This window comes from Carassius carassius, chromosome 50 (genome assembly GCF_963082965.1).
Source record: "Carassius carassius chromosome 50, fCarCar2.1, whole genome shotgun sequence".
Lineage (NCBI taxonomy): Eukaryota > Metazoa > Chordata > Actinopteri > Cypriniformes > Cyprinidae > Carassius > Carassius carassius.
Window position 1 is genome coordinate 1,763,351 of NC_081804.1, and position 23,778 is coordinate 1,787,128.

Below are 23,778 nucleotides of genomic sequence, written 5' to 3' on the forward strand. Positions count from 1 at the left end.
TACATTACAGCAGAAAATTTGGTGTATTTCAGACAAGCTTGTCAAAACATTCATATTTCATACAGTATATATATTATAACCGAATGCTCTGCCTGTACACTGTTCCAGACGGTGGCTGTGATTGGTTGAATTTGAGGTTAGCTGTGCTCTGATTGGCTAGTTTCACATCAACAGTGGTCTGTATGCTTGTTGGATGGATGGCCCACGCTGCCAGACCGCTATTAGACTTCTGTCACTCGCTTTCTCTTGCTCTATCCATCCGTCCATCCATCCATCTGTTCTCACTATCCACCCACCACTGTTTTTTATTCTGCTCTTTTGTCTTGACTGAAAATTAACTGTAAATATTTCAACTAAATTTCAATCTTGTTTCATCTACATTTATACATTTTCTGAAGAAAATAATGAGTGTTTTTTGCTGCAAATGTGACTGCGGTTTCATTTAAATATATATATTTTATATATATATATATATATATATATATATATATATAAATATATATATAGTATTTTAATGTATTATTTTATTTATTTATTAAATGCTATATGTACTGTACTTTACATATGTATGTAAAATGTTATTTTGTAATAGAAATATGTGTGTATTTGTGTGTGTGTGTGATCTCGGTTGATGTAATACTATATGTTTTAAAGAAACTGAAAATGGAAAGATTAAACAGAGAATGAAGAAACATTCATAAACATCAATGTGTAAATTGGCATTTATCTAGAAATCACCAATAAAATAGCTGTTTAGTTACAAAGCAAAACAACATGATCAAATTACTTCTATAAATGGTACTCATAGTGCTGCTTGGCTTAGCAAACATATAATAATAAATACATAAAGTAAAGTACGGCTGAATTGTTAGTAGCTCTCTCTTCACACATTTCCTCTGTCGCTCTCTTTAGTTCTCTCCTCCTGTAAGTTTTATGGCTCATATGAGCTGTGAAGCACATTAGATGTCAGGAATGCTGTAAACAGCAAGTTACGGACAGACACCACTTCAGGAAGAAGATAATAAAAAAAGTGGAGCAGCAGCCTTCGAGGAATCATTCCCATCTGAAGCCGAGTTCACCTGTTGTACTGTACTAAGTATGCAGTGCACTAGGTTTGCGTTCAGGAGCTTGCTGTCTTTCTTTTTCTCTCTCCAGCAGGATTTAAAACCCCTCCGGAGCAGGATCAGCTGCTGACGGAGACGTTGTGAAATGCAAATAAGAAGATAGATGAAATATTTAGACGTAATATTAGAGCGTGTCAATATTTCATGGGTGTGTATGTGACGGATGTGCGTTAGCTCTGTTCCAAACCTGTATGAGTTTCTGTCTTCTGTTGAAGAAAACAGAAGATATTTTGAAGAATGTTAGTAACTTAACAGCTGCTGGCACCCACTGACTTCCATTATGGAAGTCAATGGCTACCAGCAATTCTTTACATAATTCTTTCTTTCTGTTCAACAGAAGAAACTCATACAGGTGATTCATACATTTTTGGATGAACTTTCCTTGTTTTGTTGGTAATGCTGGTAATGTTTCTATGCAGTTGTTTGGGTGATTGCTAAAGTAATCATCTCTGCTTCCTCTCCAATGTAGATTTTTTGAGACGCTTAAGGAGAGAAACAGAATACTTCTTCTCAACAAAACACATGACTTGAGTCTGCAGAACAAACATTGCAAGATAAATTGCAAACTCACAGGAGTTAAATGCCAAGGTTTGAACAAGATGAGTAGCGCACGCCTTAGTAAACACTTCATAAATCAGAAGCTTATTCTCTGAGCTTTGTGTTTAACCTCGTGAAAAGTGTGTGTGTGTGTGTGTGTGTGTGTGTGTGTGTGTGTGTGTGTTTGGTCTCAGGCGGGCTGTGAAGCAGTCAGATCAGCGGATCAGTGATGATCTCCACATGTAGCATGAATTGACACCATCTGTCCTGAAATATTCATGAGGTTTCACTGGTACGTATGGATTCATCTGTTTTTAGATATGATCATCTCCCCCTCTTTAAACAGAGGTGTCCTCAAAGGAAAGAAAATCACAAATGAAATCTCTTTAATAGGATGTTTAGTTCGAGTGTAATAAGGTGTGAAAGAAAACTGAAGGGATCAGACGCTGTCTGAGAGGCGCTTCAGGTGTGTGTCAGACAGCAGATAGCATGAGACTTTATTAAAATAATTCAGATTTCACATGCCATTGCGATATGCATATTGCAATATATACATTTGTGATATTTTCGACATATCGTACAGCCCTACTAGGGATATCTCATATTGGACATTAGCAAAAACCCTATATCATGCATCCCTATTTAAAGCAAAAGAGCTGTAACAAATCTAGAAATCTTTAAGAGCTACTTGATTTCATAATAACAACATGTGAGCATGTAGGAAATACATCTGCTGCACATATAACAAATATGAAATTACCCCCATATATAACGTACATAAAATGTGATCCTTGACCACAAAACCAGTCTTAAGTCGCTGGGGTATATTTTAAGCAATAGCCAAAAAATGTAATTGTATGGGTCAAAATGATAGATTTTTCTTTTATGCCAAAAATCATTAGGATATTAAGTAAAGATCATGTTACATGAAGATATTTTGTAAACTTCCTTCCGTAAATATATCAAAACTTAATTTTGATTAGTAATATGCATTGCTAAGAATCGTCCAAATACTGTCCTATCATATCAAACCATACATCAATGGACAGATGATGTATTCACCTTTCATGTGATGTATAAATCTCAATTTCAAAAAATTGACACTTAAGACTGGTTTTGCGGTCCAGGGTCACAAATCCCCCCATGGCAGATCTATACAGGTGGAGCTGGGGAGGGTGGAGGGTTTCTGAAGCGTGCTGCAGCTGCTACAGCCAAGTATCTGAATGTTGAGCAGCAAGCTCATTGGCTGCTGATGTGAAAAGAAACCAGTCAGCTATGCCATGTGAACAATGATGCAATTATTTCAGATCGAGTTAGAACCCGCGCCAACTAGAGTTTCATGACAGAACTTTGCTTTAAATGTGACGATCCAAAACAAGTGAATCTAATTGCCATTCAGGGAAAAGCTGGCTTCACCACTGCTGATGTGATCTTATCGCTCGCACACACTGATGCTAATTTAAAACCTTTATTGGTTTAAAATGGTTGCTAAGACTGGACTGGTCAGTGACTGGATCATAAAAGAGAGTAAGATGCTCTTTCACCTTTGACATTACACACAAGGGATTCATGATAACTGAAAGAGATGCTAAAGCTCTACTAATATGCACACTTTCATACCATGAGGACATTTTTGCATTTCCATTAACATTATTTAGCATGTCTAAGCCATATTTCTCAAGGGGACTGTTGGCTGTTCTGCACAAAGTAGGTGATCTCAGCTTCTACTATTCTGGTGGTTAATCTGAACTAGACTTGTGCCGGTATTCGGTAATACGATATATTGCGGTGATTAATATGCACGATATTGTTATCGTGGGCACTTCTAAATACCGTGAATAAATATATATTACAAATTATTCAGAATTTGGAATGCATTTTAAAAATAGAATTCCCATCAGCTGCTTAAAATGCACAACATGGCTGTATGCTGCTTGAAAGAGCGCATGTGCTCTGATGTAAACAAGCACGCATGAGAAGCACATGGAGGAACACGTGAGAGACGCGTTGAATGAAAGCACATTCACTCTCTGCCAGCAGAGGGCGCTAAATGCAGCCCTTACCCTATAAACACAGTAAAACAAAAAGCAGCTGTTACTTTGTAAACCATATTTAAATAACCATTCAGATTTGTGTTTTCTATATGGTGTTTATTACAGAGCCAACTACTGAAATATTTAGACTTAATAGGCTATTTATCTCAAACAATCTTTTTTTTTTTTTATCTGGACTACTAATGCCCTAGATATTGTTTGAAAGTGTTTTGATCTTTTATTGTTCATTCACACTTTGCATTATGGCTTCATTAGTTAACATAAACTGCCAATGAAAAAATTATTCTGAACATTCATTAATCTTAGGTATTCCAATATTTAATTACACATTGTTAAAATTGAAAGTTGCAACTGTGTTATTTAATGAGCTAACGTGAACTAAGACTTGTATTTTTTAACAAAGATTAATAACTTCTATAGTAAATGTAGTTATTGCTCATTGTTTAGCTGTGCACTTATTGAATGAGCACAATGCGATGTCCGAACTGATTACACTATATTTTATGTATTGCACTGTTATTTTATGTAAAATCATTTTCTATTTTTAAACTGTCTTAAATTCATTTTAAGTCAAATTTTAAATCATTTTCAAGTTCTTAAATTGCTTGTTTTATTTTTGTGATCATTTTTCTTCATGACTTTTTTTTACTTTCTTTTATGTAAAGCACTTTGAATTACCATTGTGTACGAAATGTGCTATATAAATAAACTTGACTTGCCTTGAATGTTAATGCATTAAGTAAGGTTAACTAATGAGGTCTTATTGTAAAGTGATACCTATTGGTCTTTATAGTTCTTTTGCACTTTAATGTGTAAAACATTTAACTTTTATATATTTTTCTGTATTGCTTTATTGTTTTAAATGTTTAGTTATTTTTGTTATAAGAAAAAAAAAGTTATTTAACCTGTTATACTGTATTATGATCACTTTTTAAAACAAACTTTCAATACCGTGATAATACCGTATACCGTGATTAAAGCATTATCAATTAACCGCAACAGGAAAATTTGATACCGGCATATCCATAATCTGAACACACAGGTCCATTATGTGACACATGAGCTGTATCATGACAGCACAAACATCCCTCTGACACAGACAACAGTAGAAGTGCAATTATACGCTCTTGGTTTGTGTGTGTGTGTGGGTGTGTGTGTGTGTGTGTTTGCTAACCAGTTATGTAATAACTGTGTTCACTTTACATTCGTACAACTGTAGAAACTCACAGTTTTCTGTGTTCTCCATCTTTCTCATCTTCTGTTGTCTCTCACTCTATAAATACTTAAACACACTCACTCCATCCCATCTGCACCTACAGGAGTCTTACTGTACAAATAATATGCACATACAACAATGCATAGAAAAAACTGTGCATTTAATTATTAAATATTATCATTATATATTTTTATATTATTTGTCAGTTTTAGCACACTAAAGGAACATGATCACAAATCTACGTAATTATTTATATACATTGAACACACACACACACACACACACACACACACACACACACACATGTATATAAATATTTTACACACATGCACATACAAGAGTATTTAATAAATAAATGTAATGCATTATTATACAAACAGACAGACTTTTGCATATGCGTATTATACACACAAAAGTACTACATATCAATTAATATATATTAAAAAATCATATATATATATATATATATATATATATATATATATATATATATATATATATATATATATATATATATATATATATATATGTGTGTGTGTGTGTGTGTATATATATATATATAGACACAAACACACGTGGTCATTTAATGAAATAAAGATTAAGGACAAATGAAGACAAAAAAAGAAAAAAGAAATAACGAGAGTTTGTACATGATTGTTGATGTTCTGCATTAGCATCAACTCTATCTCATAGTATTTATCAGGATTTCCCCAGGCTTGCACGTGACTGTATGTATGTGTATTATGACTGTAATTCTAGGTCAAGAGTAAATATCCTTTTTTAGTCAGCTGTACCAGTGTGTGCAAAACAATTGCTTGAGCAAATATACTCAGCAATAAGGGTGTGTTATTGAATATACATCTCAACAGTGAGAGCTTTGTGGAAGAATACATGTTTGAGAACACTTGTCCCACCCAGTTTCCATTATATTTGGTGCCCTGCTGAACAGGAAGTTTACAAAATAACATTATAATAAGTGATGTGATATACACCCAAGTATGGTGACCCATACTCAGAATTTGTGCTCTGCATTTAACCCATCCAAAGTGCACACACAGTGAAAACACACACACACCGTGAACACACAGTCGGAGCAGTGGGCAGCCATTTATGCTAATGGAAGCACTTGGGTGTTCTGTGCGGTATTGCCGGCCCCAGACTTGAACCCACAACCTTAGGAGTCAAGCTCTCTATCCATTAGGCCACGACTTCACCCCATTATATTTGCTTTACCAGATCAGTATCAATTCAGGTGAAATTAGCCCACCTGTAATATAATATAATATAATATAATATAATATAATATAATATAATATAATATAATATAATATAATATAATATAATATAATATAATATAATATAATAAATATAATATAATATAATATAATATAATATAATATAATATAATATAATATAATATAATATAATATAATATAATATAGCTAACTCCTAATGTTTCTTAATGATATTTCCCAAAGGTAGCATGTATAGGGTAAAAGGCAATCCTAGGTCCTAGTACTGAGCCTTGTGGTATTCCATACCGAACTTGTGATCAACACTAGTGAACAAGTGACAGTCACTAGTGGCATTATGGTGCCATTAGCATTCTCATAATGACATTTTTTGCAGCTCTAAAGTATGTGCCAGCCTAGCAACGTCCCTTTGGATGAATGTAAATGCAAAAGCATTCCTCCCTTCAGGTATTACAGACCCCCATGGTGCCAAACACGGATGAAAAGAGATTGAGAACAGAGCTGCACAACTGGTGTTGGATCGAGAGAAGGAACAACAGTGACGCTTGGATTTGGTCTGTTTAGGCCATATTGTGCCTGCTCTCCTGGTTTTCCCTATCTGTGTTCACATCTGTGTGTGTTCATTTATCTTTCACTTTAATTATGTGGAGGATAACAGCAGTGTGCGTGAAAACAGTACACAACCAAATACTCTCTCGCCAAGTGTTTGCTGGAAAGTGAAATCTCTTTTTATGAAATGTGTTGATGTGCATCATATGTTTGTGTCAGCTGTCCTTCACTCCACTGCTTTTTCCTCCTCTACTTTTAGTTCTGACCACAGGGGGGCAACAAAGTCCATTTAAGGGTCAATGTGTCTTCAGAGCCCTTTAAAGTGCACTTTAAAATGTTTTACGCAGTAAAAAGAAATTAATAGTACTTCTGAAAAGTTTTTAAAAGCATACATCCCTCACATGACATTCTTCCTCACTCTTTACATCATTCTTCACTCTTCTTTTTCACACTTCACTTCACTCACTATCTCAGAATAAACAACTAGCAGCATTTACTATAATGATAAATAAAGGCACTTACAAACAAAAAGCATGTGGCAATGGTCACATGTTGATGGTTGCTTTGAACCAGATTTCTATCACCTTCATGCCAGGCTTCCAGATCTCTCTGATCTGGGATGCTTTACCAAAGGATTTAAGGAAAAAGCCTGAGTTTTGGACTTGGAACCCAAGTGCACTTCAATGAGTTTAACATAATGAAGAAAAGAACAGTACTTCTGAAAAGTCTTTAAAAGAATACATCCCACACATGACATTAGAACTCCAGGCATATCATTGGGCTACAAAATGAAGTGGGTCGCCTCATGAGAGTCGCCATTTTGAGGTCACGTGACCATCTGAACACCATTCACTTAAACTCAGCAATCTGATTTACATCAGACACTTTCACTCAAGTAATACATTGATCACAACTTTACTGTAAATATCGCATTTGGTAATGTAGCTTAAATGGAGCTAGCAACACCAATGTCATGTGTTTAGTTATACCAGGAATCTATTGATAGAATGCAAACTTTTAATGCAATTTAATTTGCATCTGCCAAATGCATAATTGTAAAATTTTCCGTGATGTTGCATCAGTGTTAACATTATGTCCAAAATTCCAGTGCAACATAAACAAAAAGCTAGTGAGTGCAAACTACACGTTATCATTTGCCCTATGATAGATGGCTTCTGTTAATGAGCATGGATAATTGACTAAATAAATATATAAGCAAACCCCATTCTTTAAGCAGGGGTGCTGAAAATCATTATCACTTGCTAACTGAGTCTGTTCACGAAATGTATTTCTAACGTCAGGACTCATTATTGCATCTGAAGATCTATGAATAGACTCCTGTGAAAGCAATCATCCAGCAAACTGAAGGTATGAGGCCCAAGAGTGAGCTAACCGCGGGCCGGTGGGAAAAGCGAGGTGAGATTACTTAAATGCAAGATCGCATGAACGACAGGCAAGTTGGAACCTACCACATGTGAGCGGGAATATTTGTGCATGGCACCTCTTGAAAGGAATGACATTGAGGGCAGCCGTCGCAAAGAAAATCTAACTATAACAAGCTACCCGGAGGAGAAATTTAGAGCGACGGAAAGTTGACAGCAGTCAGTAAACAAACATGATGGAATTCGGAATGTTGGTCGTGTTCTGTCCTCCACCTGCTGCTCATTATGCATCCAACGCCTCCGAATATTCATCGAGATCATGAATATTTAACGATCCCCTCAATTGATTCTTATTGATAAACATTTAACAGGTGATCGCTGGGGACGAGTACAAAGGGGAATGAGAAATGAATCTGTCAGGAAGTTTAAAGAGTGTAACGGCGTGCTTTTCTTTTGATCCCCCTGCTGTCTCTCTCAGGCTCTTTATGTGGCTGGTTTATTGCCTGGTGTATGAAAGAAAGACAGACCGGACAGACACATGGATAGACAGATGACTGGATGGAAAGAAGGCAAACAGACAGACAGACAAAGACAGATACTGGGAAAAACAGATCAAGATATGAGGATAAAATTACAACGTGGTGGAAGAAGAGGAATGAAGGAATGAACAGACTCTGAAGACATGGCACACGTTAAGCACAATCTGTCCATCTCAACACATTGCCAGATTTTAACACACACACACACACACACAGACGAATCTCTTCTAACAACCTCTTTTAAACACATTAATTTCCAGTCCGAGATTCATTTGAGATTCTTTTGTTATGGAACAATATCTTTTGCCTTTTTATTTCTATATGCCGCTTTCGTATGTTGCTGTGTATTGTATAGTTGTTTTCATTATTTTGTTGATGGTGTTTGTTTATCGGTTCATTAGCCTTCATCTACACTCAGACTTCTGCAGATACAGTTCAACCGCTGCTACAGCTGGAAGATGCATTAAATATTAAGCATGTGCAAAACATATATGGCGTCCTATAAATAAACACAAACACACACATGGTTGCATCAACTTACAGAGAAAGCACAACCTTACACATATTCAGCTTCTTGTCACTCCCTCAGTGAAACACACACACAAACACACACACACACACATACACACACACACACACACACACACACAGAGAACAGTCTCTTACCACTTAGCACAAAAATATCAAACATGAATAGTGAGTCACACACACGCTCTCTTTCGTTCTGTCTCCTGCCCTCTGGAGAGATTCTCTGCTCTCCGGAGAGGAAAGTGATTAAAAGATATTTCCCTGTTTTTCCTTTCACAGCTCCTCAAAAGCACAGCGCAAAACATGACAAGCCTTCACACACACACACACACATATATACACCAGTGTGCAGCGCTGAGTGGTTTGTGATGTCATACCTCAGTCATTAGTTGTTGTCGCTGTGCTTGTTTTTATTTTTATTTTTAAATACAACATGGTTTTGTATACTTAGTGATTATTTGGTCTCCTTTTACGCTCTCCCCATGATTCCACAGTTCTATTTTTCTCAATAGCTGGAGTTCTTCAAAACAAAGAAGAGAATAAAAGAAGAAGAAAATAAGATGAAAAAGAAAGAAAACAAGAGGATGAATCGGGATAAGATGAAAGGTGAGAATGAGAAGAGTGGAAAGGAAAAGGAAATGGAATCATGAGATGAGATGCAGCTGCATGATAAATCAAATCAAAAGGCAAGTGCTGCAATTTAAATGAAAACACATATGTGTTGCATGTTTCAGTGTGAAGCATGCCGCTGTGTTCATTTACACGTGAGCAGCTCATTATCCAGTGTTTTCAGCATCTCAGTGCGAATCGGTTCACAGTAAATGCTGCTCCACACAAACTCATCTCTACATCTGCTCTAGGCTTGAGTCACTTATAACATGCATTTGGGAACACAACATGTGCCAACCATCATCCCAAATGTGTAATAAGAAGCACTTATAAACTGGCAGTTGTCAACAAAAAAGCTTTAAAGTCTTTCTGCAGTTTTCCACTGAGATAAAATCTTGATGGTCTAATGTTGAAAATGAAGTGTAATTTTACATTTGTACAATTGTGCAATAAAATTATAGTTTTTTTTAATACCAGATTTTATAATAATAATATTGTAATTATTATTATTATTACTATTTTATGTTCAGATTGCACTAAAAGCTTGATGGTTTAACGTTTGAACATGAAAAAATTAAGATTGCTATAAATATCAGAAGTGTATTTGTATAATTGTACCGTTGTACAGTGTTTGCCTGACGAAGTTCTTTGACCGAAACGTTGCTATTTTTAACTTTTTGAATGAAGGGAGCATAACAGTGTGCAGATCTTTTTTCTATAATTTGATTTAGCCTTTGATCTTGCACCTGGTCAAGACTTTTTTTTGGGATGTGCGTATTTTAATTTTTTCTTTATAGAAAAAAATACTTAACATCAGATTTTATAATAATAATAATATTAATTTATTAATATAATTAGAATAATTATTATATAGCCATATTTATATATAATAACAGGTTTTGTCAAAATTGTAAAAACAAGCATAAAAAAAACTTTTTTAAAACAAAACTATAAAATGATAATATATGTTTTTTTTTTGTTTTTTTTTATTACAATTTCATTTTTTTTCATGCAGCCCTGGTATGATACAATGTGAGATCAGATTAAACATAAGAAAGAGAATGGAGCAAAGACGTCGTCTCATGCTGCTCGTATTGAACTAAGACATGGTTGCATAACACGGTGCATGCATTAAAGTCCACGTCGTGTGCGTTCACACACACAGGCACGTATACAGCATCATGTAGCTGTATGACGAAAGCCTTTCATGTCTCAGTTACTCCCTGTGCTCCTCTCATCATCAGTAAACCTGCTCTCACCTCTGAGTTTACACAGTTGCTCAATCTGACTGTCTGCTCTCGCTCAGAGACACATTCACTGCTCTCCTCTACATGACCTCGATCTCTCCGAAGAGAAGAGAAGAGAAGAGAAGAGAAGAGAAGAGAAGAGAAGAGAAGAGAAGAGAAGAGAAGAGAAGAGAAGAGAAGAGAAGAGACGACTGGACAAGTGTCTTCTGTCCCTCTCTGAATGAAAAGTGAGTCTGGACCGAACTCCGCTGGAGTGCTGCGATCCCTCTTTTAGACTGAATTAAAACACTCGCTCTTGTCAGATGGAGGGTTTGAGCCAAAAACCTGCTGGAGGGAAATCAAGAGGGTCATCACCATAACTTTGCACAGGAGAAGCTACATCTGCATTATGACGACCACACGAAGACCAGAGGACTTTACAGCATTTTTCTGATCCAAAGCAAACTATATTATCATCACACAGCTCCATATGTGCACTCCTGTAAAGCAATATACACAAAAAGCAAATCTCAAATGTTGCATACATACAGTACACATAAGGCTATAAAGCAACCTTGACCAACCCTGATCAATCTCAACTACCTGTGATTTTCTAATGACCCTGAAGACACTGATTAGCATGCTCAGATGTGTTTGATTAGGGTTAGAGCTAAACTCTGCAGGAAAGTGGACCTTTTGAGCCAGATTTGAGGATCCCTGCTATATAGAAACTCTCTGCCAGATTTATTTTTGTCGCAAAATTTAACAATATATATAAAGTTGTACATATCTGACTTTATTGGTATACATGCAGTATAATCCTATAGGACGACAAACAGTATATATAGCACATCTCAATGGCTTGATTGCTTGCATCGTCTAAAAATGTAACTATATTGTATGTAACTCCCTGCTCTTTAAACAAAGATGAATACATAAGTATGTCCAACTTTATTTGTATAAATCCAGTATACTCACATAGGATGATATATAGTGTATAATATTATCTCCCAACTTAAAAAACTAGCCATGGTTTCAGTAAATCACTTAAAATTGAAGTAAACAGAACTGAGCACTTTGAGGGACTAAAGATAGATATTTTAGGCTCATATTTTTGCTAAAGGCATGTGCTTTTAAGCACATAAATATATTTATTTAATTGTCTAAATCATCCTTTTTAGCGGCTGAATCACTGCTCTAGGCAGATTAATTTCTGGTAATGTAATTCCTGTGAGCGCAATTTGCTTTCGATAATCTTTCACGACGGTATCATAAGAAAATTACTGGGTTTAAAGCATCATAGCGTGGATTGTAATACGACTTGCATATGACTTTGAGACAAGATTAGTAAATTATTCTCCCATATAAGTCTCATGTTAACTTGTATAGTGTAAGTACACTTAACATTTTTTTCCATTCTAAGTGCTTTACTGTAACCATGAAACCAAGCTGAAGAACATCTTAGCAATTATACTCAGTGGTAAGCAACTTCAAATGCCTTGACAGAGATTCATGTAGGGTGGAGGTAGATATCATGCAACAATGATTTTCTGCAAAGTCAGACCTCTCTTTCTCCTCCTTTCTCTGTCTGGCATGCTCTCCTTTCCGTTTCTTGCTAATCACTTTGATGACTCTTAAATTGTAATCCAGATCGCTGCAAATTACATTAATGGCCACTAGTGCCACTAATTTGTGCATTAATAAATATTGCCTGGGAAGATATTATTTCACAGAATATTTGTAATCGTGCACTGGGGCGTTCGGGCCACTGTTTTGATTCAATCCGACCCCAGGGTCAAAATTAGCATTAATCAATGAGACAGACGAACGTTTAATCGCTCATCAGACTACCGGACGCTTTCCGGCATTTTAAGTGCGGCAAATTATGAACAATTACTCCATTAAACCTGCACTTAAACTTCTCATTTTAAAGACTTCAAGACTCGGTGTCCTTCAGTGAATCAATTGTGATGGCAAACGTTTAATAGAATAGAAAAAGTTAAACCTGGGACTCTGAAATATAAGGTCACACGCTTCTCTCCATTTGTGACGATAATTGAATTTTACTGCTGAAGAATGCACTGTAAGAAGCATGGAAATGAACCTCGGGTCCTTCGCACTTCATTCAAGGTCACATCTGCACTCCCATTTGCCAAAAAAATCAATCGCGTGACCGGCCTGAGACAGAGAACACAACAGATCATTTCTAAGGAATCGTGATAGGTTTACCTTTGATACATGCAGACATATTCATTAGCTGACTATTTTGGCATCTAATATTCATTAAGATGAAGAGGTTCAAACTCACAATTAATTTCCTGTTTCTCATAAGAGCAGGGTAAGATCCAGCAGAGCTTAAAATCAATGCTTCTCCCTCTCACTTATCCTCTGTATAATAGCTCAGTACTGGTTTCCAATTACTCTCCCTTGTTGTCCGAGCTCAGGTACTGTGAGTAATATTGTAAAGAATGACGGGTCAGAGGAGCGACTCTCCAAGGGCTCAGCGGCCTTCTACAACCTGGCTCTTAGAAACTCTTGAAGCTGGAATTAATGCATCTAAGGGGGAACAATGGCTCTGTAACTCTCTGAACGGTGTTGAGACTTAATTATTACTATCTAGAGGTGTTTCGATCGAGAATGACTCTGTGTTTTTGAACAAATCTTTTAAGTGAACAGATCATCCTTCCTTTGTAAAGTTCTTGACTGCTTTGGTGACCTTATCCTGCTATCAAAAAACTGATTGTAACACAAGCAAATAGTGTTGTACTGCAGAATGAGCTCAGATTGCATTGGCTGGACAAACCAAATAAAAAAGTGAAAATCCAAAGTAAATTTAAAGCAGCTGTATGCAGTAGTTTTGTGTGTTTTTTGGACTTGGGAGTCCCCTACAGTTAAGTGGAATTTACTTTCATTAATATTAAGACATTTTGTTTGTTAATAAATTGGTGTGGACCAAAAAGTGGCTGATTTCTTCACTGATGGCTGTTCAAGACTTGCAAATTAAGCAACATTTAAAGGGATAGTACACCCAAAAATGAAAATTACCTCATTTTCATTACTCAGTTTACTCACCCTGAAGCCATCCTATGGGTATATGACTTTCTTCTTTCAGATGATTTCAATCAGAGCAGAAACTAGATATTACTGTTTATAAAATTTTAAATGTGGATATTTTTCTTACACAAATGCATTGCTTTGCTTCAGAATACCTTTATTAATCCCTCGGAGCCACGTGGAGCACTTTTTGTGAAGGATTGATGCACTTTTTTTGGACTTCTCAATCTTCATAATCTCAACACCCATTCACTGCCATTATAAAGCTTGGAAGAGCCAGGACATATTTAATATAACTCTGACTGTATTCGTCTAAAAGAAGAAAGTCATATACACCTATGGTGGATTGAGGGTGAGTAAATCATGTTTTTTTTTTTTTTTTTTTGGGTGAACTGTCCCTTTAAACTGCAAAAACATTAATTAAAGTACTACTTTGGACTTTTCACCAGTGCCAGATGTTTTTAGATGGCACTCAACAGGATGAAATGGATTTTTCAATGTCTTTTCCATGACATTTACAGCTTCAATTATTGGCTCCAAAAATGTGCGCTCATTAATCAAAAATGGCAGTATCCAGGTGAATCATCCACTGAAATGAAACTCATTTATGCAACCTTCTTAACAAATTTGAACAACGAAAACCAAAAGGCTACTTATCTAGTACTAGATAGATAAGGAGCATTTGTACTGTGGCAGCTTAATAAGAAAATACTGTTGATTTGACACTGCAGTAACTCATGGTTTAAATACAGCCATTCAGCAAGAACAGTCTATGGAGGTGCAGGCAATTTGTCTCTTTTTATTTCTTTCTCTGTTTGTCAGTGTCTCTCCATCTCTCTCTCTCTCTTTCAGATCAACAGGATTGCATGAATAATACATGAACTGTCAATCATTTCGCCACATTATAACCCTCCTGTCATCTTCTGTGCCTCGGTGACACATCCATATTTACACACATACACTTTTTTTTTACCGTTTGGTCCATTCCTTCACTTATCATCCACAATCTGTCCACTTCTTCACTCAATACAATCACACACACACACACACACACACACAAACCTATCAAGCATGAGTGGCTAGAAATGGACTTGATGAATGAAAACCAATTCTTGAACCTTACATTCAGTCCCTCAATCTTTAATATTTGGTTAATTCTAGTGAGTAGCTTCATATATCAAAGACTTAAATCGATGAAACACACACACAGAGAGAGATGCAATAATCAATAACAGGCCTTAACTTTCTAAACTATTAATAAAAACCCTATGGATGTATACAGAGGCAATCCATGACTCCCAAGCACATCATATCAGACGTTTTCTTGATTTGAAGCGCATATTAAAATCACATTTGCTTCATCATCTGTATTTAATAAAAACAAGTCATTAAAGAAAGAGTAACAAGCATGAAAGTTAAATACGTCTCATAGAAACAGTAAGAGAGGGGATGAAGCTCCAGATTGTGTTTAACATCCAGTCTGTTCATGATTCGGTTTTCGTTCCTCAAAACAAGTTTTTTTATTAATCGAACACAATTAGTGGGTCATAAACCCTCACTTGTGATCATTCATTCTTTATCAATTAACTCATAAAATAATGAAAGAAAAACACATCAGCTTTTAAAATAAAACTGAGAGACAAACTCAACCCCACGCTTCCTATCAGATGTTAAATAGACATTTAGAAGATGTCTTTAAGATGTTTATGGTTTATAATGAATGTAAAACTGACATCTTAAAGACGTCTATCAGATACACAGCAGATGCTTTCCAGATGAAGAAATCTTTAACAGACATCTTGCAGACGTACATGTGCTACAGTATCTGAGTCGGTTGTCAGCGTCTGGTAAAAAAGGTCACAGAATGAATCAGCAAACAAATCTTTAATAGGTTTAAAAGATTCAAATTGCTGAGATGAGTCAAAAGTCCCAAGCACGTTCTGCTAACCCGAGAAAAAAGCAAACCTAACTGAACTTTCTCAAGGGAATTGTTCATAAATGGACTAAATGGTGTCTTAATTAGTAAATATTGCCTTAATTAGAATGACATAACAGCAATTATGATAGCCTTCCAAGCAAGCATGGAATAATTCCTTGAGTGACTCCAGTTTGGTTAATTCAGGGAACCGATTCTCAACGTTTGGTTCGTTTTATTACGAATGTGCATTCAATTATATCCAACTTTACAAATTCGTGTTTGTAGGATATACAAGTTCACTTGAATTTGAAAACACCTTTTTTTTTAACCAGTTCCAGTTTCTGTGTCGGGTTTGTCCTGTATGGGCTCTTCCGTGACCACCTTTCCTTTCCAAACCCACACAGATTGATTCACGCCATGGTTATTATCTCCTCACGGCCATTCGTAGTAGCCCGAACGCGCCTCCACTCTTAATTCCGGTCACCTCTGTCCCGGAGCTCGTTTACCGTGGGAGGGACACCGGGAAAAAGTGTAGTGGACACCCTGTGAATTCACGGGGAATCACGCTTCGGAAACACATGGGAGAGCTGACACAAATAACAGCCCACCGTGTATACCCCAGCAAAACGCCCACGGAACCATTGATGGTGCGGGTAACGGGGACGAGGCACCGCTCTGAGATGCTTTGACCTTGTGTGTTATTCGTTTGTCCTCGAGTCTCTTCGCGTGAAGATCTGTCAAGGACGAAGCGCACAACAGGTAGCCCTTCATTACGCAACAGCAGACCTTCACGGGACCTCGAATCAAAGTTCTTTAATCCGGTAATCGCTGTCAACGCAAGTGCCCCGAGAGCGCGTGACAATGTCAAACAGTCATTAGTGCGCGCTTGGCTGTGCTTGCGCGCGCGCTCGGACAACGATGTCAAACAAGGGGGCAAAGAAGAAGTGATGACCCCACGACAGGTGCTTACGAGGCGGTCGAGCCAGCTACAATACAACACCCCCCCCCCCCCCCCCAAACCCCCTCGTGCGACCCGTCCGTGCCAGACGCGCCCGTCCAAGGAGAGAAGAAGATACTCCTACAAGTTTAATCAAATAAAAGCGCCTACCTTTGCTGTTCTCCTCCTCCCTGTTCAGATACATGGCTGCAGATTGCTGCTGGCTGGGTGGTGTGACGTGATTCAAGTGCTGATTGTTACTCCACCGGGGGAAACTCTCACGGCTCGGTGAGTGTTTATTGTGTCGTTGCTCGGCGGAGAGTCCTCCCAGAATTACGCGCGAGCAGGTTGTCTCCACACATCTACTTTCTCTCTCTCTCTCTCTCTCTCTCTCTCTCTCTCTTTCTCTTTCCTCACACACACACACACACACACACTCACGGTGACGTGCTTTGAGACATTGCCCCACGGGTGGGGTTGGGTGGAGGATGCTCCGGAGCTGCTATTGTGTCTATATGCATTGCACATATATAACATCCATCAATGCTTTGTCAAACTGAAATGTTTTATTGCTTGGATCGTGCAGGCTAAATGGATTGAGCATGCCGTGCCAGGTTGCTTTGACATTTATTCCTTAAAACCACCTATCATCAGCATTTTTATGTCTCTATAAATCCTTTATTTTCAAATACAAGTATGTACTAGTTGTAAGTAAAACAAAGGAGTTTGAACTACTAACTATTATTTCATTTTTTTCCTACTAAATTCCGAGTTGAGTGTGTTACTTACTGTTTCTTTGTAATTGTTTATGAAACTCGAGAAATTTCTGAGTGAAAATTGTGTCTACGCTATTTTTTATAGCATCTTTTTCTTCTTTTTTATTCAGAACACATATATACCAAACAATGGATGACTAGTATATTTTAAGTCTTTTATAGGTAAATATTCATAAGGTTTTAGATACTAATAGGCAATATCTAATCAATTATAGTAGATTACATAAAAGCATGTAGGCTATTGCTTGCTGATACTCACAAACTCATTAGTTACAACTAACCATCCCCATGATATTGGTAACTAATTCAAGATTTTTTTGCCATTGAATGGTTTGTATCAATCAAATAGGACTCGTTTCTGACTAGTGTGTCTATTTGTTACCTGTTTCAGTTCTACTACTTGTACTTATTTACCATTTAAATAGTTACTAATATATATTTTTCCAGTACTATTTGAGCCTTTGCAAAGCGGAAGTGAGCTATTTTCTGTCAATAATGCACAATAAAGTGCAGCAAATGATAAAACTATTTACGCTACAAACCAGACCAGTTTCCAGGTCTGGAAAGCATCTGCCGTGTCCAAACATCTTTAAGATGTAAGTTTTACATTCATTTTAATCATAAACATCTTAGAAACATCTTCTAAATGTCTATTTGACATCTAATAGAAAAACGTCATATATAGACGTGTATTGCAGATGAACAAACATTCTAAAAAAATACGTCTTGCAGATGTCAGATAGACGTCTCAGGGTTAATACGCTACTTGTAATTTAAAAGGAAATTAGTAGGCTACTTGTAATATAAAATAGCAAAGTTTAAACGAATACACGGATGTCAAGTCCGGGAATGATTTGTCTCGCGCTTGGGGAAATAAAAAGCGTAACGCAACCTTGTTTCTATCCTTTGAGTGTTGATATGCAGCTGGTACCATAGCAGTCAGTGAAACACTAACTGAAGCGTTGCTTTATTAACCTGTTGTTGCATAACATCCAATTTGTGCGCCGGTGCACAGATGAGGCTCCGCAGGTGGAGCTGCTCGGTCACCATCCCGATGGTGCTTCCACCCTCTCCGCCCATTACCCGGTTCGCACGCACAGGCGGCTGCCTCGACGGGCCCGTGATGAGCAACAGAACGAGAGTACGGCGTTACCGGTGCGTTCACTCATTGCGCGCCGAGCGCCAATCACGCCTCTCACAGCCGAGGAGTTGCGTGTCGAAGTGGCGACGTCTAGCGGTTAGATTGTGTCATTACAAGCAGAACTGACCTACACTAAAAGGAACAGTTTACCCCCCCTAAAATTAAAAATGGTCATTATTTGCTCACCCTCATTTTGTTCCAAATGTAGAATGTGCTGCCGAGGTACAAAAACGACAAAGCAGCAAAAAAGTATCAAAAACACAGTCCATATGATATATAAAGACGCAGTAAAATATTATGTGAATATTATTACAATTTAAAATACAGTTTTCGATTCGAATATATTTAAAATAAATGGTCATTTATTCCTGATGACATCATGTCACGTGACCCTTCAGAAATCATTCTTTGCTGCTCAAGAAACATTTATAATTATTATATATTTTAAAAACAATGGTGCCTATTAATATTTTTGTGGAAACAATGAGACATGTTTAAATTTATTGTGTCCTCGATTAATATTAATGCACACACACACACACACACACACACATATATATATAATTATAAATATAATATTAAAAAATACAATTTATTTATTGTCTAAATAAATACAAAGTTATATAGAAAATACAATATATGTAACATTTACTTTTTGTTAATTTGGCAGTTGCACATCAAGCATTTACCTTTTTTATGTTTATTAAACGCACTGCATATTGTATATAACTCAAAAATGTTTGCACACAAGAGATTTGAAATAACTAAGTTTTAATGTAATTTTCATGTAATCACTCAATGTCATCGCATACTGTTATAGTGTTGTGGAAAGTTACTTTTAAAAGTAATGCAATACAATATTGTGTTACTCCATAAAAAATAATAATTGCATTAGTTACTTTTTATGGAAAGGAATGCATTATGTTACCTTTGTGTTACTCTTTGTCACCTGGGCTGGACTTGCTCATTTATTATTAATAAAAAAAATAAAAAACTTTATATTTTTAGCCATTTTAAAGGCCCTTCCAAGCTAAAAGTTAAAGTAATAAATCTCACTCCCAATTTCTTTCAACACAGGTACAGTACAGGTGAAAAACAAAGTAACTTAAGTTACTTACTTATAAAAGATATTTCTTGTCAATTTAATACTAATGCAATACTTTACTAGTTACTTGAAAAAAAAAGTTATCTAAATACATAACTCACGTCACTTGTAATGCATCACCCCAACACTGGTTCTACATCTATTTGTATTGTGTGCATGTTTCCAGTTTATTCCAGATGTTTCATAAATGTCAATAAATGTCAATACTGCCATGTGTTTAATCTTAGATTAATTGGCTTTATCCTTGCAATAATAACACTCAGCAGAGATCCAAGCTAATTGTCTTGTACTATAAAGTCATGCTCTTCTAAACGAGTGACTTTTGAAATAAAGATGGCACTTATTTCCCTCTCTCTCTCTCTTTCTTTCTCTCAGTGTGCAGTGTGCTGAGGATCATTTATGCAGCATGCAGTGGAGAAAACCAGCGGGTGACCTTCTGAGAACATCATTGGTGGCCATAGAAATGAATTTCTAGTCAATTCCAGACTTGCACCGCAGGCCTCACTGACACATAGCGCAGGCCTGATGGCTTCCTCTCACAGGAGCAGCACTTCCTGCAGGGAATCATTCATCTTTAATGCTGCTTTAGTTCATTTTTTTAGCGTAATGATTTTGAGAACTACCCCCCTACCGCTTGAGTTAATTTAGAGAGCAGTTTGGTGGTTGTTGGGACTGAAAATGTACCGGAGTGACGGAGCAAAGGTCAATGATTGAGACAAGCGGTTGACGCTAAAGTAAGAAAGACAGATTAAACCGGTTTAGTTTGGCTCACGTGTGATCCACTAGCTTTGATTAAGAAACAGTAAACGCTTATTTGATTTATTTAACTGTACGGGCCGGGGAATAAATCCAGCAGATTTCTCATCAGTCAACAGAGCAGAGATAATAACCTTTACGGTCGTCTGTTACGTCTTTAATAAAACTGCCGTAAGGATGACTTGATGCTCAATGAAGTGTGTCCGGATGGCATGTGCTGCTCTTAAGGCGACCTTGTCATCTGAGCATGTAAAAACATGCTGAAAAAAGGGCTGTTTTGTTGCATATTTTCGTCTTAAAGGAATAGTTAGTCCAAAAATTTACAATTGCTGGAAATGTACTTGCCCTCAGGTCATTCAAGATGTAGCTGAGTTTGTTTCTTCATCAGATTTGGAGAAATCTAGCATTGCATCACTTGCTTACCAGTGGATGTGAATGGGTGCCGTCAGAATGAGAGTCCAAACAGCTGATAAAAACATCACAGTAATCCACAGCACTCCAGTCCAGCAGTTAACATCTTGTGAAGCAAAAGGCTGAGTGTTTGTAAGAAACAAATCCATCAAGACGTTTTTAATTTCAAACAATACAAGTCCTCTATTCATAATATTGCTTCCTCCAGTAAAAGATGTTTTGTCAGAATCAGGAGAGAAATCTGCACAGATTAAGCACATAACCAGTCCAAAACAAATATTTTGATGTGAGAGGACAATAGGAGACGGACTTTTTCACTGGAGGAAGCATTATTATGGATTATGGACTCATATTTTGAGCAGAAGCAACATTTTGAGGTTAAAAAGGCTTTAATGATATAGTTTTATTTCTAATAAAAATGCAGCTTTTCACTACTCAAGACATTAACTGCTGGACTGGAGTGCTGTGGATTACCTGTGATGTTTTTATCAGCTGTTTGGACTCTCATTCTGATGGCACCCATTCACATCCATTGGTGAGCAAGTGATGCAAAACTATATTTCTCCAAATCTGATGAAGAAACAAACTCATCTACATTTTGGATCGCCTGAGGGTGAGCACATTTTCAGCCTATTTTATTTGTGGGTGAACTCTGTTTTTAAATGTGTGTTTTGTAAACTTTACTAATAAATACAAGTCAGACGTGTATTCATAATGTGAATTCAGCTTCTTCCGGCAATCTTGTGTGCTGATCCAAAAAGAAAGGAGATGCTAAACCCCATCCCAGTAATTACCCATAATTCATTCTGCTGATCTCATGCAAAAGTCAGCATTTACATGAGGTCATTTAAAAATGCAACATGTTCAAGTCAGAAACAGCAGTATATGAAGATTAATGGTTTGTTGCACACACTGACAGAGCCGTCTGTGCTGATATTTGAGTTGAGTTTATTTGACATAACCTTAAAACCTCTGAATAATGTGCCATTTAAGTTAAAATGGCAGAATTTCACATGTATGTGGTGCTTGCTGACAGGGCTGGCCCTGACCAATTTGCTGCCCTAGGCAAGATTTTACCTGGCGCCCCATGCATCACAGCCCATTTCACCCTGTCATTGTGTTCATGATTTAGCATATATATATATATATATATATATACACACACACACACACACACATTACAGCAGAACTGTTTCCAACACTCATAATAAATCATCATATAAGAATGGATTTCTAAAGGATCATGTGATAGACCGGATGTCACATGTGACACTGAAGAATGGAGTAATGATGCTGAAAACTCAGCTTTGCATCACAGAAATAAACGATACTTTAAAGTATAATAAATTGAAAACAAATTATTTTAAATTGTAATAATATATCACAATATTAATTTTTTTCTGTATTTTTGATCAAATAAATGCAGGCTTTATGAGCAGAAGAAACTTCTTTCAAAAACATTAAAAATAGTCATGTTTCCAAACTTTTGGCCTGTACTGTATCCCCCCAAAACTGCACAACTGTAGAGTAAAACATTAATAAAAAAGTGATAATAAAAAATGCGTCTTAAAACTGACATGATTGTACAAAATCACAGTCTGGGGACTCAGAACTCAGAACAACTGCTAACATTAAGTTTAAGGTAAAAATAACTGCCATGGAATTATAGTATCTTACTCCTATCCAATAAATTGTTCATTCACTACATCTCTTTACCTCTGTCTGTATCCTCTTCTCTTCTTTTTGGCACTGTATCTATCGCAGACTATGCTCATTTATAATGTGTCATGTAAATTCGGCCTTCCGTCACAATCAGGAAACTTTCACCGTGTCTAGAACTGGCGCGAGCTGCCAGGCCCGTTTCTACGAGCTGTGTGTTAACAAAAGCAGTGCTGTCTACATTGGATGCGGCGTCGGGCACGCTACACAACAAATTACCAACAACTGATCGCGCGCGCTCTGTTTCTGACGCACTTCAAGCACTCGATGGATAGGGGAAGATTGAATAGCCGGACTTTTTTTTTTTTTTTTTTTTTGCTTTATTTGGTAGTATTTCGAATTAATGGTTTTTAAATAGTATCCTGTTATAAAAAGAAATATGTAAAAAAAAAAAAATTCACTCGTTCACTCATTCTGGCGCCCCAAGGATGAGTGGCGCCCTTAGCATTTGCCTATACCGCCTATACCGCGGGCCGGCCCTGCTTGCTAAGCCGGTGATGAGTGTGTGTGTGTGTGTGTGTGTGTGTGTGTGTGTGTGTGTGTGATGCATGAGGCTCATTACTGTAATCTCTGCTGCTACTGCTGTAAGGTGTCAGGTGGCTTTGTCTCTTTATTTAAGAAATTATTAGTAAGGGTCTAAAAATGTGTGTTTAATGGGTTTTCTAGTGATCTGGTCAGTACAGATGCATCTTCTCTCTCTCTCTCTCTCTCTCTCTCTCTATATATATATATATATATATATATATATATAAATATCCCTGTCTTCTCCTCTCAGAAAACCTGATTCCCATTGATTTAGTGGCCTATATACACATTACCAGTCTCTCTCTCTCTCTCTCTCTTTCTTTTCCACAACCCCCATTCGCTTCAATGGTCATCCTTCTGTCCATCTATTTTAGCTCTTTTCTCTTCTGCCTTCACTTATGCTAACTGCTCTTTCTCTC

General features: G+C 36.9%; 1 protein-coding gene across 1 annotated transcript in view; it reads right to left on the minus strand.

Moving 5' to 3' along the window:
* LOC132133358 (synaptotagmin-7-like) overlaps positions 1 to 17,296 on the minus strand; it is a 108,852-nt gene extending 91,556 nt beyond the window's left edge. Inside the window, exon 1 of the mRNA XM_059546144.1 lies at positions 17,098 to 17,296. Within this exon, the coding sequence (XP_059402127.1) occupies positions 17,098 to 17,131 (34 nt within the window). The 5' untranslated portion in view covers positions 17,132 to 17,296. The remainder of the gene's footprint in view (positions 1 to 17,097) is intronic.
* Between the last annotated feature and the right edge of the window lie 6,482 nt (positions 17,297 to 23,778).